The 14,594-nt window shown below is 41.6% G+C and overlaps 1 protein-coding gene across 1 annotated transcript; it reads left to right on the top strand.

Annotated features, from left to right (window-relative positions):
• The first annotated feature begins 5,240 nt into the window (after positions 1 to 5,240).
• LOC106591110 (cyclic AMP-dependent transcription factor ATF-4) lies at positions 5,241 to 13,389 on the top strand. Its single transcript, XM_014182302.3, has 3 exons — positions 5,241 to 5,394; positions 8,795 to 9,274; positions 11,515 to 13,389. The coding sequence occupies exons 2-3, from the start codon at positions 8,941 to 8,943 to the stop codon at positions 12,489 to 12,491; spliced, it is 1,311 nt and encodes a 436-aa protein (XP_014037777.3). The 5' UTR covers positions 5,241 to 5,394; positions 8,795 to 8,940; the 3' UTR covers positions 12,492 to 13,389.
• The last annotated feature ends 1,205 nt before the right edge of the window (positions 13,390 to 14,594 follow it).

Genomic DNA, 14,594 nt, shown 5'->3' on the forward strand with positions numbered 1-14,594 from the left:
CCACCTCTGGTGTGCCACTCCAGGAACATCTATATGGGCAAGCCTGAGGAGACGGAGCCCCAGAGGAGATGGAGCTGTGGTCCCCCTCTCCCTCAGTCACACTTGGCCCAGGGGTTGGTGGAGGCAGAGTAAGATTGGATTCAACCATTGTCAACATACTGTACATCAAGTTGAATTCCTTTATATTTCAACTGCAGTTTTAACTATGACATGACTTACCTGACTTTATCCTCTTGGCCCCCTGGGGAGCATAGGACATCCACCATAGCTCTCCACTTAACTCTTCTTTGAGAGACCTATGGTGTGAAATATACATTGACTTGAGTTCTCCAGAGAACTCCAGACACAGTTCAGAAGCGGCCTCCTATGGCCCAGCAGAAGTTGTCTGTGAGAAGTAATCCTGAAATCACTGTGACTGAAATGGTCAAGAAGGTATCTTGCCACAACACACTCTTCTCTTCCATTTTCTCTCATATATCCATATAGGAGTGAATCCTAACTTCCCCTGAAGTCAAATGTTCACGTTGTCTCCCATTGACAACGCAGTGCTATGTAGTAAAAATTCGACTTGAGTGGAAGTTAGGATTTGCCTCAGAAAATGCACTCTCTGAAAATGACTTGAATTACTATTTTCTTTTTCAGTTTGAAACTGAAGAGGGCCAATACAAGCCGCTTGTGGTGGGTCCTCGTCTTGGGTCGCCTGCCGTCGTTAACAGAGAGAGAGGAGTCCAATCTTCTACTCTGTGAAAATGTTTTGGTTACGCAGGAAACTCGTACGGTGAGACAGACAGAGAAAAGAGATGTTTAACGCTAAGCTTAAATCCAATTAACAACCCAAATAACACTGTAACAGTAATCCAAATGCAATCTATATGTATGTACACAGGAGGCATTTACACATTGTACTGTATACTAAGAATGACAGAGTACAACAATAGATATATTAGTGAGCTATGTCAAGAATCCAGTATATAACAAATATGTGGTGAGTGTATAAACAGTAACTACAATGCAATGTACAGCAGTAGAAATATTAGAATGCGCTATATGAAGAATACAGTATTTAATCTTAACACATTTATTACCAATACTGTAATACCTGGTTTTCCGAGCTTTACATTGTTTTTTTTCCAGTTTGGGTTGCCTGCTGTCATTGACGGAGAGGAGTCCAATCACCCTCTTTATGAAGAGGTTTTGGTTACGCAGGAAACTCGTACGGTGAGACAACTTTCTCAGTTTTAGCATTTATGTATCTGAAGGACTTGCACTGCATTATCTGTTGTATATGACTTTATTGATGATATATTTAGGCAGATAATTTCTTTACTTGTGTTTTATATGATATGACACATAACATGTTAAGAATGTTTCTGCTTATGTACCAAGATGATCAAATAGACCCAGGGGCGGAAATCGCGGGGGGGACACGACCCCCCCCCCCCCCCCCATCCTGGGAAAAATATGATTTGTCCCCCCCAATATATCACTGAAACATAACTATGTAATTTAAATAATATTAATAATACGCAATGAAAGCAATTGTGCTGATTATAGAAACTTAATAGCACGTTTTTAAGTTTCAAAAGATTGCGACCCCCCCACCCTTTTCCTCACAATGGTTTGATCCACTGGCAAGGTAACAGAGGGGTCGTAGCCACTGTCTGAAAGGCACTCAATGAACGTAACTGACGTCAGGTTAATCCAGTCAATCGCGCACACACACTAGCTGAATATGCAGAGCTAGCGTGCAAATATGAACTATTAAGCTAGCTAGTACCTATTCCATTTATGTGGCCTCGTCAAAGATGGAATCTTTGCTATCGTCAATTTATTCCGAGATCAGCATGCAGATGATGTAAGTTAGTGCTTCAAAGTCCCTGTGATAAGGTTAGCGATAAACTGAAGTCCAAACTGAACAGAACTACACTCTCTTCTACCATTGTCTTAAATATATTTAATGGTCTCGTTGCAAAAGCTAAATTGTCGCAAGGGAACTTTTATTTATTTATTTTATTTAACCCGGGTAGCAAAGATTATAGCAAACACCACTGAAACGGAATTGGTGCTCGCTTGCTTTGCAAATTCAGCTATTGTTGGAAGCCAGCCAATATGAAACAAACTATTAAAATTACAAAAGGTTGCAGCATATGTTGTGTAAATGGTGGACTCATACAGCTGTCAACTCTTGTCATTTTAATCCGTTTCACATTTGCTAGCTACCTTTTAGATCGAAGCCCAAATAGAATGATAAAAGATAAGATGATAGAAGCCCATCTCCTACTGTAAATAACCTACACACTCTGTGTGTGTGTGTGTGTGTGTGTGTGTGTGTGTGTGTGTGTGTGTGTGTGTGTGGTGTGTGTGTGTAGCCAGCCAGCCAGCCAGGTAGAAAAATGGCAGAAAAATAAAAGAGTATTTTTCAGTACACCAAAACGCAAAGTAAGAACCCTAGTAGCCTAATATGTCAAAGACTAGTTGATAAAATGTTCATAAGAAAGACATGAAATTCTAATGGAAATGTTTCACAATGATGTCATTAGGCAGAGCAGGCAACAGATGGCACACAGACAGCAGAGTTGGGGACAGATATGCAGGGACAGACTGGCAGAGACAGGGAGTCTCAGGTAAGTTTGTTGAGTCTTTGTTTGGCAACATTATGAAAGGTTCTCCATTTTTTTTAACTTGTAAAATAGGAACATAATTGGAAAATGCCATGGATACCCCCACTCTCAACTTAAACTGGTGACTGAACTAAGATTTGTTAAAGGCAATGGTATTGCTGTTGTGAGTAGTTGTGTAGTTTTGGGTACCGGTAGTTAGGAGTACGGCAAACACCTTATTTCTTTGGTTCCTCAATATACATTTACCATATTACAATGTAGGCTATGTGTTACAGCACTACTTTTGGTGTCCCCCTCAGGAATTGCTCTTGAGAAAATTTCATGTAATTGTCCCCCCCAAAGTTGATATCAGATTTTCGCCCCTGAATAAACCTAAACCTTAACCATAACCAGGGTGGCCAAAGTGACAGGAGTGGGTAGTGCCAGTGCCATAGAGGCCAGCAGTAAGGCATCGGGGGTGCTCCAAGGCTTCGCTCTGGGCATGGATATCTACTTCACTAAGCAAGAGGATGGTCCAAAGCTGAAGAAAGGACTGGTGTACAAGTTTGGGGAAAAGATACGCAAAGTGGCTCAGCAGCTTAATGAAGGGCTGGATGAAGTGTTCGAGGTCAAAGATGAGCTAGTGGAAAATAATCTCATCCTCTGAGGTGGAGGAGACAGAGACAGAGACAGAGAAAGAGGATGAGGAGCCAAATCAATGTTTATTTGTAAGGTGAAAATGATATAGTGTGTAAACTGTACAGTGAAATTCTTACTTGGAAGCTCACCTCAACATTGCAGTAATGTTACACTTGATCAAAAATATTAGCAATAATAAAAAAAGTTGTACACAATATGTAGGAAAATAAACTATTTTTTTATATATTTTATTCTGATCTGTTCTATTCTGTCCTATTCTTTTTTTAAATTCTATTCTGTCCTGTAATGTTTTATTCTGTTCTATGAATAGTTGAGATTGTCTGTGAATAAGAAGGCATGATGAGGTTATTGTTAATCATGATTTGTCAGGACTCTTGACAGCTGCTTTTCCAGATGTAGATATTTTTACTAATAACTTTAACAAATGCCCCACTCCACATCGATTGACTCAACCTCAACATGTAATAAACAAATAACCTTGAATTCATTATGTTTACATCTCTATCAACAAAATGAAAAAACACTTTTTTCTCAAATATTTTTTTCAAATTATCTTTCTAAAAAACATTTCTAAATTGTCACGTATACCAAACATTAGGAACACCTTCCTAATATTGAGTTGCTCACCCCCTTTCACCCTCAGAACAGCCTCAATTTGTTGGGGCATGGACTCTACAAGGTGTTGAAAGAGTTCCACAGGGATGCTGGCCCATGTTGACTCCAATGCTTCCCACAGTTGTGTCAAGTTGACTGGACGTCCTTTGGGTGGTGGACCGTTCTTGATACACACGGGAAACTGTTGAGTGTGAAAACCCCAGCAGTGTTGCAGTTCTTGACACAAACCAGTGTGCCAGTCTTGCCCATTTCCCCTCTGAATGGTATACATACACAATCCATGTCTCAATTGTCTCCAGGCTTAAAAATCCTTTAATCTGTCTCCTCCCCTTCATCTACACTGAAGTGAATTTAACAAGTGACATCAATAAGGGATCATAGCTCTCACCTGGATTCACCTGGTCAGTCTGTCATGGAAAGAACAGTCTGTCATGTTCTTAATGTTTTGTATACTCAGTGTATATCTGTACTATACATTTGTTGTTAAAAATGTCAAATCAATTGACATTTTTATTTTTACTACCCACTAGATCCCGACTTTGAATACCACTGGTCAAATGGTACAGTAACATTGTCTGTTTCTCAAATGGAACCATATAGGATTGTGGTCAAAAGTAGTGCACTACATAGGGAATAGGGTACCATTTTGATGTACCATAGACAATAGAGAAGTCAATGACCTCCACTACTTCTTTATTTGGCTTTTCAACCACTAGGTGGAGGGATTGGACATGTATTAAATTGTAATCATGAGTTGTCGTCAGAATATAACTAAACTACATCTGTTTATAAAATTGAAATAAAGTTACCACAATTTTCGTATTAATCTGTTGATTAGTTGCCGTTGATTAGTCTTCAGTTAAGTTAATAAAGACACTCGAATCCTTGAGGACAAATAGTCTTTGGAAAAGAGACTCGTCTAGAAATTCAACGTGTCCTTTTCTACCATAAGTAATGGGTGTATTAAGGCTGAAAACCAATTATTTGATCACTTTAGACAACTTCTAATACATTTTGATCGATCTTAGATTGACTTTTATCTAACTTTGTGAAGTAGTCTACACATTGCAAGTTTCACGTAATCAAACATAATACACTGGGTTTTTTTAGATAGGAAATACAAGTAACCAATGTAAACATTAATTTCCTCTTTAATCTTAATTCAATGTATACATGTTAATTTGACCTACATTTCGTCGGTTACACTATAGCCCTGGACCTATTTATTTCCAACGAGTGGAATAACGATCTGAACCAATCAGAGGCAGTAACGGGATCGAAGTGATACACCACAGCGCTGTTTGACGGAAGGATATGCTTGGGTGTGATGCGGGACTATAAATAATCATGTGACCTCGCTCGACCATTGTTTCTCTGTGACATTCAACATTATTTTGTAGCATTCCGAGCGCTCAGTTCTCCCTCGCAAAATGGCAGTTTAACGTGCAGCGGCTTATCCAGCAGCGGCAACAACCCGGCAGTGCAACGGTCAAGCACTGGCTTTTTTACGCAAAATGGCGTAAGTAAAAATTATACGTATTTCTTCTCAGAAAATGTAAAGTCAGTCACATGTCAGCTGTCGGGCAGGTGTGGCTGGACAAGCAGGCTTGGGAAGTTGTTGTTAGCGTTCTAGTTAGCTAACTCTACAATACAATAGCTTATACTGTTAGCTAACTTTACTTCAGATATTTGAAATGTCAGACTGTCAGCTAGATTTGGGCTGTCTTTGGCACCTACCCAGCTGTGGAAATAGTAACTCGTATCAACTGTCTGCCTGAAATAACTAACGTTAGATAGCATATGTTAACGCTATTCAGTGTCGGCGTTTCAGTGCCTTTCAACAAAGTGACAAAACAATGTGGATCCCGTGCCATCTACAGTGGGCCATTTTAAACCGTTATCTACGTCATAACTAATTAACTACCCCCTTCTCATATTGAATAACAAGTTATGATTTTTAACTAATGTTATTAAACCCAGGCTCATAAATGAATGAAGTTACTATGCCAGACATGGCAACGTGGCACTTTCAAAATGGCGTACTTTTGTCCTCTCGCTTTCTACGTTCCTTTCAAGACAGATAGTTGTTGTGAAAATGGCGGTATCCTCACCCTCCCCTCTCCGTTTCCATAGTGAGTCAGCGAGGAGGCGGCGTTACCGGTCACATCATGACCAAATTAGGCAACGTTATCCAGTGGCGGAGGGCGGGGAGTTTACCAGCACTGGCGGAATTTCCACTGAAGTAATAGACCAGAATAGCTCTACTATTTTGTGAAATACATGAATGCGTTTTAGGAGATATTAAGTCAAAGTTGTTATTGACTCGACTTGTTCCTTTAGCTCTTAGTTGAACAAATGGCCTCAAATTTTCCAGGAAACGACCCGAATGTTACTGTTGACTAGGTCACTAGGACATAACTTCAGATACCACAGGTTTAACAAGATATCTCTAGCTGACTGTTTTCAGGTCTATTTCCCAGACGCATACTTCCTCTTAAGACTTCCTCCTAACACTGAGGGCGTTTGTTTATTTGTCCCTACCCAGTTGGGAGGAGTTTGAACCGGTGCATTGTTGAGCCAGGTGCCCTGCTCTGGCCAACTGTGAAGCCAGCTCAAAACAAAAGTGACATAAATAAGCATGTGGAGTGATGTGTAGGATTCTGTGTTTTCACATGCAAAAATGATTGCTTTTGATAAAAACGCTGTATCTGCCTTCAAAGTGAAAACTAGTTAACCTCTATGGGACCGGCGGGACGAATTCGTCCCACCTACGTAACAGCCAGTTGAATCCTGTGGCGCGATTTTCAAAACCTTTGAAATGCTATTACTTCAATTTCTCAAACATATGACTATTTTACAGCTATTTAAAGACAAGACTCTCGTTAATCTAACCACACTGTCCGATTTCAAAAAGGCTTTACAACGAAAGCAAAACATTAGATTATGTCAGCAGAGTACCAAGCCAGAAATAATCAGACACCCATTTTTCAAGCTAGCATATAATGTCACAAAAACCCAGAAGACAGCTAAATGCAGCACTAACCTTTGATGATCTTCATCAGATGACAACCCTAGGACATTATGTTATACAATACATGCATGTTTTGTTCAAACAAGTTCATATTTATATCAAAAACCAGCTTTTTACATTAGCATGTGACGTTCAGAACTAGCAAATTCCCCGCACACTTCCGGGGAATTCGCTAACAATTTACTAAATTACTCACGATAAACGTTCACAAAAAGCATAACAATTATTTTAAGAATTATAGATACAGACCTCCTCTATGCACTCGATATGTCCGATTTTAAAATAGCTTTTTGGTGAAAGCACATTTTGCAATATTCTCACCGGCAAGTTTAGCACTCACCAATATCAGCTTTACTATTATAAAAGTTTGATTACCTTTTGTCTTCGTCAGAATGCACTCCCAGGATTGCTACTTCAATAACAAATGTTGGTTTGGTCCAAAATAATCCATCGTTATATCCGAATAGCGGCGTTTTGTTCGTGCGTCCCAGACACTATCTGAAATGGTAAATCAGGGTCGCGCGCATGGCGCAATTCGTGACAAAAAAAATCTAAATATTCCATTACCGTACTTCGAAGCATGTCAACCGCTGTTTAAAATCCATTTTTATGCCATTTTTCTCGTAAAAAAGCGATAATATTCCGACCGGGAATGTCCATTTAGCTAAACAGAGGAAAGTAAACAAAGCTTCCGGTCGACGCGGGCACGAGCCTGAGTCTCACAGTACTGTAACCAGCCACTACCCAAACGCGCTACTTTTTTTCAGCCAGAGCCTGCAAAGCCACGATTCAGCTTTTTACCGCCTTCTGAGACCCTATGGCAGCCGTAGGAAGTGTCACGGGACAGCTAAGATCCTCACTCTTCAATAAACAGAGACAAGAAGAACGACACCTTGTCAGACAGGCCACTTCCTGCATGAAACCTTCTCAGTTTTTTGCCTGCCAAATGAGTTATGTTATACTCAGACACCATTCAAACAGTTTTAGAAACTTTAGGGTGTTTTCTATCCATATGTAATAAGTATATGCATATTCTAGTTACTGGGTAGGAGTGGTAACCAGATTAAATCGGGTACGTTTTTTATCCGGCGGTGTAAATACTGCCCCCTAGCCCTAACAGGTTAAATATTTATTATATGGAGAAGCGATGTATGTTTCTGGAAGACACACCATGCTGCCTTTGTTGACAACATGACAGAGCGGTGCAGATTACTGTTTGATTTGTCAAGGGCGCTCCTCCCTCCCCACTTTCGCCCGATGACGTGACGGGCTATTCCCCGGTTCAACCCAGGCCAGCATAATAGAACTTCCTCGATGGGTGTTACTAACACAATACAATGAGGGTAGTCAATGAGTAGCACCATTTAACTGACACTATATATTGATATGATTACCTATCCCTCAGAACAATGACGTGGCGAAGAGATAATCTCCACTCTTATAATCTCCACCCGGCATAGTCAGGAGGACTGGCCACCCCGCAGATCCTGGTTCCTCTCAAGTTCCTTCCTTTCTAGGGAGTTTTTCCTAGCCACCATGCTTCTACATTTGCATTGCTTTGGGTTTTAGGCTGGGTTTCTGTTTAAGCACTTTGTGACATCTGATATATAAAAAAATAGGCTTTATTAATACATTTTATTGATTATTTTTCTTTTTCTGTAGCCTAGCTATGATGGTACTAAGGCCATGTCATACACGACATCTCACCCCTATCCCACCTCCTCTCCTACAGTATGTGTATGTCTACCAAACAGAATGGCATATGCAAAATAAATTTCTGTTGCTCATGTAGTAAATGGACCAATACAAAAATGTTCTCTCCTCTGTGGAACTACTTATCATACTGCAATTTGTAACCCCTATCCCTCCATCTCCTTTCTGCTTCCAGTTCTCTCAAACCAACCACCCTCAGCTCTGCTGTTGTCTACCACAGCACGATATCACCGTTCCCCCTAACGACGACAACATCCGAAGACTCTCTGTTATCCCGTTATAGTACCCTGTTACTGTTGACAACCACCAGAAGAAGCAGTCATGTCCCTGTTGACTTCCCAACTGGTCTTGGAGGACGTTGGGGCCCTGTTACTGGACAACTGGTTTCTGACGGCTGACCCCATGGGGCCCCATCTGGACCATGATGAAGAGGATGATCTACCCCCCTCTCTCTCCAACTCTTTTGCCTCCTTCTCTCCCTCTTTGTCTCCTTCCCCCTCCCATCTCTCGTCCTCTGACTCCCTCCCTCCATCCCCTCGTCCCTCGTTCCTGGGGAGCAGCAAGGCCGGGGTAGATGACCACCTGATGCCGTTGACTCCGTGGCTGGACTCTAGCGAGCTGCTCCATTCCCACATGGGAACAAACGTCTGCAGAGGTGAGAACACAGCTGAAAAGAAAACCACAACAAAAACGCACAGCGTTTGCTGCCTAACCCTATAGGTGGTTCCATCTGTGGTGTTATCACAACTATTAGGCTTAAACCTATCATTTTAAGCAATCCCCCACCTACGCTCTCCCCTGGGCTCGGTTTGTCATAAACAGTTGCCCGATACCAACGTGTATGGTAATCATTAACTTCTTGGGGCTATGTGGGACGCTAGCGTGCCACCCGTGGTGCACCCTGTCAACAGCAGGTGCATTTCAAGAGCGGCAAATTTGAAACCAAATAAATGTCGAAATTCAAATTTTTCAAACATACAACTATCTTACACCCTTTGAAAGATAAACATCTCCTTAATCTAACCACGTTGTCCGATTTCAAAAAGGTTTTACGGCGAAAGCATAAAGTTAGATTATGTTAGGAGAGTACATTGACAATAGCTGTGTGTAATGTTTTGTCAATTCAAAGACGGGCGTCACCAAACCATAAAACCAGCTAAAATGATGCACTAACCTTTTACAATCTCCATCAGATGACACTCCTAGGACATTATGTTAGACAATGCATGCATTTTTAGTTCTATCAAGTTCCTTCCCTGTAGCTCAGTTGGTAGAGCATGGTGTTTGCAACACCAGGGTTGTGGGTTTGATTCCCACGGGGGGCCAGCACAAAAACAAACAAAAAAATGTATGAACTGAAATGTATGCATTCACTACTGTAAGTCGCTCTGGATAAGAGCGTCTGCTAAATGACAAAAAATGTAGAAATGTAAAAAATCATATTTATATCCAAAAACAGCGTTTTACTATGGCATTGATGTTGAGGAAATCGTTTCCCTCCAATAACCGGCAGTCAAGTCAGCAACACAAATTAAATAATTAAAATTAGAAAACATTGGTAAAATATTATATTGTCATTTAAAGAATTATAGATTTACATCTCTTGAACGCAATCAACTTGCCAGATTTAAAAATAACCTCACTGGGAAATCACACTTTGCAATAATCTGAGCACTGCGCCCAGAAAAATATGCTTTGCTATACAGACAAACGGCCATGTTGGAGAGATCTAAAATCGAAAATACTATGTAAATAATCCATTACCTTTGATTCTCTTCATCAGATGTCACTTCCAGGAATCCCAGGTCCATAACGAATGTAGTTTTGTTCAAAAAAGCTCATCATTTATATCCAAAAAGCTCCGTGTTCTTAGCACATGATCTAAGCCAGCCGGACTTCTCGTCATGAACGAGGGGAAAAAATATATTTACGTTCGTTCAAACATGTCAAACGTTGTATAGCATAAATCATTAGTGCCTTTTTTAACCAGAACATGAATAATATTCAAGGTGGACGAATGCATTCTCTTTTATAACGTATTGGAACGAGGGTACCCAACATGAACTCGCGCGCCAGAGTCTAATCGGCCATCACCGTTCCATGGCTCTTGTTCGGTCAGATCTCACAGTAAAAGACTCAAAACACTTTGTAAAGGCTGGTGACATCTAGTGGAAGCAATAGGAAGTGCCAAAACATTAATCAACCCCTGTGTGTTTCAATGGCATAGGCTTAAAGGTAATTCAACACATCAGGTATCCACTTCCTGTCAGAAAATGTCTCAGGGTTTTGCCTGCCAAATGAGTTCTGTTATACTCACAGACACCATTCAAACAGTTTTAGAAACTTTAGGGTGTTTTCTATCCATATATAATAAGTATATGCATATTCTAGTTACTGGGTAGGATTAGTAACCAGATGAAATCGGGTACGTTTTTTTATCCAGCCGTGAAAATACTGCCCCCTAGCCCCAACAGGTTAACCATAGAGTTCGTTAGTAACTACCGGTATTACCTGTTTGCACATCCACACGCGATGACAAGCCACCCATCACCTGAACAAACTGGTTTGCACCAGATTTCCTGGCTATTACTGTAAAACAAGACTAGTGTCAGCGGTGCTTTTCCTCCTGTTGTACGGACAGGTAACATGTTGGCAAACAATAGGGTTTTATAGTAGGGTTCCGGTATCAGCAACTTCAATGTCCCCACAAATCATGATTGATTGGAATATTGTCTTTCAGAGCAGATTTTTGTTTGGGAAAGGAATGATTTTGTTTCAGAGGACCGGTTTTACTTCGTTATCACTGTACAATAATTATTAAAATTGTCACGCCATAAACATTGAGTATAATATGTTGTATATTTAGATGGAATTTACTTATCGCTTCTTCCCCAGATGATGCGTTTTTGGGCATGGACTGGATGGCTGAGAAGATAGACCTGAGTGACTTCGACCTGGACTCTCTGATTGGCTCCTGTTGTTCCGACGCCCCGGCCAGTTCCCCCGAGGAGCTCCTGGCCTCCCTGGAGACCCAGATGGACCTAGACCTGGTGGACCCCTTCACCGCCCCAATCCCTGCCCCACACGAGGTGCTCTCCCTGGGTATCCCTCTGGCTGACCTCCCCTCCCTGGAGCTCCCTGAAGAAGAGGTAAGGGATGAGGTCAGAGGTCCTGTGGTGACGGTTCAGGATCAAGAGGTCGTGGTGAAGTCTGAGCCACAGTCTCCAGCACCCCTCTCCATGGGGTATACCCTTGAGCTGGGGAGCGAAGTGGATGTTGATGTCTTGGAAGTCAAGACCACCCACACTCCAACTACCATCATCTCTGAGCCCAGCGACAGCCTCCAGACCACCGCCCCTATCGTCCTCTCCCTCCTGCCCTCAGGCCACTTCGTGGTGGTCCTCTCCCCTAAAGAGGAGCCAACCCTCTCAGCCTCCAGTAGCTGTGATGACCAGTCTGATGACAGCGACTCCGGCATCGACTCTGTATCCGGCTCCCCTCCTCACCACCCATCTTCCTCTCCTTCTCCCTCCATAGCTGGGTCCTCCAGGACCAAACCCTACTCTGAACCTGAGACTACATCCCCCACAACCCTCAGCGGCAAGGTCAAATCAGTATCAGGGGCGCCCAAGGTCGTGGAGAAGAAGCTCAAGAAGATGGAGCAGAACAAGACGGCAGCGACACGTTACCGACAGAAGAAGAAGAGCGAACAGGAAGTGCTGAGCGCGGAGTGTTCCGAGCTAGAGCAGAGGAACCGTGAGCTGGCAGAGAAGGCTGACGGCATCAGCAGAGAGATCCAGTACCTCAGAGATCTGATGGAGGAGGTCCGCTCAGCAAAGAACAGGAAGAAGACCACTGTTAGTGTGGCGTAGTCAGCGGAAATGATGGATAGAAGGAAGGCAAGAAAGGGAATGCATGGAATGAGATCCAGTACCTTGTGGAGGAGGGGCTACATCCTGGTTATCCACCCTTCTACCAAAGTGTACTTTTGCATACTTGCTGTCTATGATGGGAAGTGTGCATTTGCATACTTTGGGAGAAGGGTAGAGAATGGAGAAGGCAGTCAGGTAATGGCTAGAAAGATGATAGAAAAGTTGATGAGATTATTATCAGGGGGAGAAGATGTGGGACTGATTTTAGTCAGGCAGAGCATCAGTTCTGTATGAACTCTATCATCGTGTTACACTGGTATACATACACACCATTAAACACACACAAGTGTTGTACGGTAATTGTGTTGACTAGGCCGTGGTTACTGCGTAGGTAGGAAAATGTAGAATTACGACGAAGACCAATTAGTACGGCCACACTCTTACCAAGATCCAACCCACAACCTTCCCCCCAAAATACTCCAGTTTCAAAGACCAGTTACAATCCCCCCCTCCCCCAACTGTCACCCTACTGTTACTCTTACCCTACTCACCCTTTACTCTTACCCCCTCCCCCTCTTGTCACCCCACTACTCTTTGACTTCCTCTATGCAGCTTTAGTCCAGAAAGGGGCCTCGCCCTGTGGCAGATTTTTTAATGTTACACTGAATTCCCTCTGTCACAATGTTATGTTTGGTATGTATATATCTTCACCTGAAACCTGAACTCTACTCTGGCTTCATCAGGGTTTTATTTAACGCTGGATAGTAGAAAACCATCCATCTACTAGACTGTCCTAGACCTAGTTGGCAACTCTAGTGTAGCTTTTAGCTACATGTTTGTTTGGCTTGTATAAATGCTTTGCTATTGTTTACTATTAAAGCTCCTTATTGAATCTCAATTGATCTGTTTGAAGTGTGATCTTTTATTTTTTGGGGATTAAGAAGTACATGTTAACTATTAGTGGCAAATCTAAATGCCATGACAAATTTGCAGTGAAATTGATATGCAAGTTTAGTAAAGCACTAGTGTACACATACGACTGATACCATATAAGCGTTGAATCAATTTGATCATCATGACTAAGCAACAGTAGTCTGTTTTTTTTAAGCCTGTGCAACTGGAATGGCAGGTGATACTGGTCCTGGGGAGAAATATTGAAGAAAAATCTGAGTAGGAGTGCTGATCTAGGATCAGGTCTTGTGTCCATGTAATTTTGATCAGAAATATAAACCGGTCCTAGATCAGTACTCCCTACTTTGAAGTTTTATGAATACAGACCCTGGGTCTGTCACACTTGAGCTCCAACCTGAGCTTCGTGAATATCGGTCTATTTTAAGCATCTTGGAGTAGGAGTGCTGATTTGAGCTCAGTTTTGCCTTTTAAATCACAATGAATAAGAGTACATGGACAGGGGGGACTGATCCAAGATCGGATCTCTCTTGATGCATACGGCCCCAGGTATACCTGATTTATATGTAAGATTGCGCAAACAGGAAATGGCTGGGTAGTTTGTAGTGCAAACATCCATGCTATAACTAGTACAGCTATACTACTTGTCATTGTGCAATAGCTAATGCAGGGGTTGGCAAGTACACTACTACATTTTTGAGCTTTTAGAGTGATTAGCTCTTAATATTTGTTTTTAAATGTTATTTAAATAATTATTAAACAAACTATTTATCCTTTATTAAACCATAACATAAGGATATATAGCAGGGATTTTCAATTGGCGGCCCTCATTTTTTTTCAGAATACATTTTTTGCATAAAAGAATTGGGACATAAAGTAATAAAATCACTAGGAATTCAACTCAAAATGTTATTTAGGAAATGTATTCCCAAGTATTTCCACTCATAAATAGAGACGTGTTCTTGTACCAATATAAGCAAGGTTTGAAATGATTGTTTCTGTCAAATACAATATCTGTTTTGGCTTCTTACGTAAATTTTCAGAGTACAAATGATGAATAATTATGTTCCGGCGCCCTGACCATCCGCTCAAGAAAAAAATCATCCCGCGGCTGAATCTAGCTGATGATCCCTGGTCTATAGGGTCTATATAATATCAGTGTTTGTCATTGTGCTTTAAGGGTTAGCCAGTACA

This window comes from Salmo salar, chromosome 02 (genome assembly GCF_965601325.2).
Source record: "Salmo salar chromosome 02, fSalSal1, whole genome shotgun sequence".
Taxonomy (NCBI): domain Eukaryota; kingdom Metazoa; phylum Chordata; class Actinopteri; order Salmoniformes; family Salmonidae; genus Salmo; species Salmo salar.

Excerpts from the sequence above, each read along its gene's own strand:
- LOC106591110 (XM_014182302.3), top strand. The coding sequence starts at position 8,941 with ATGTCCCTGTTGACTTCCCAACTGGTCTTGGAGGACGTTGGGGCCCTG. Across the intron at positions 9,275-11,514 it reads GGGAACAAACGTCTGCAGAG|ATGATGCGTTTTTGGGCATG; the intron begins GTGAGAACACAG and ends CTTCTTCCCCAG.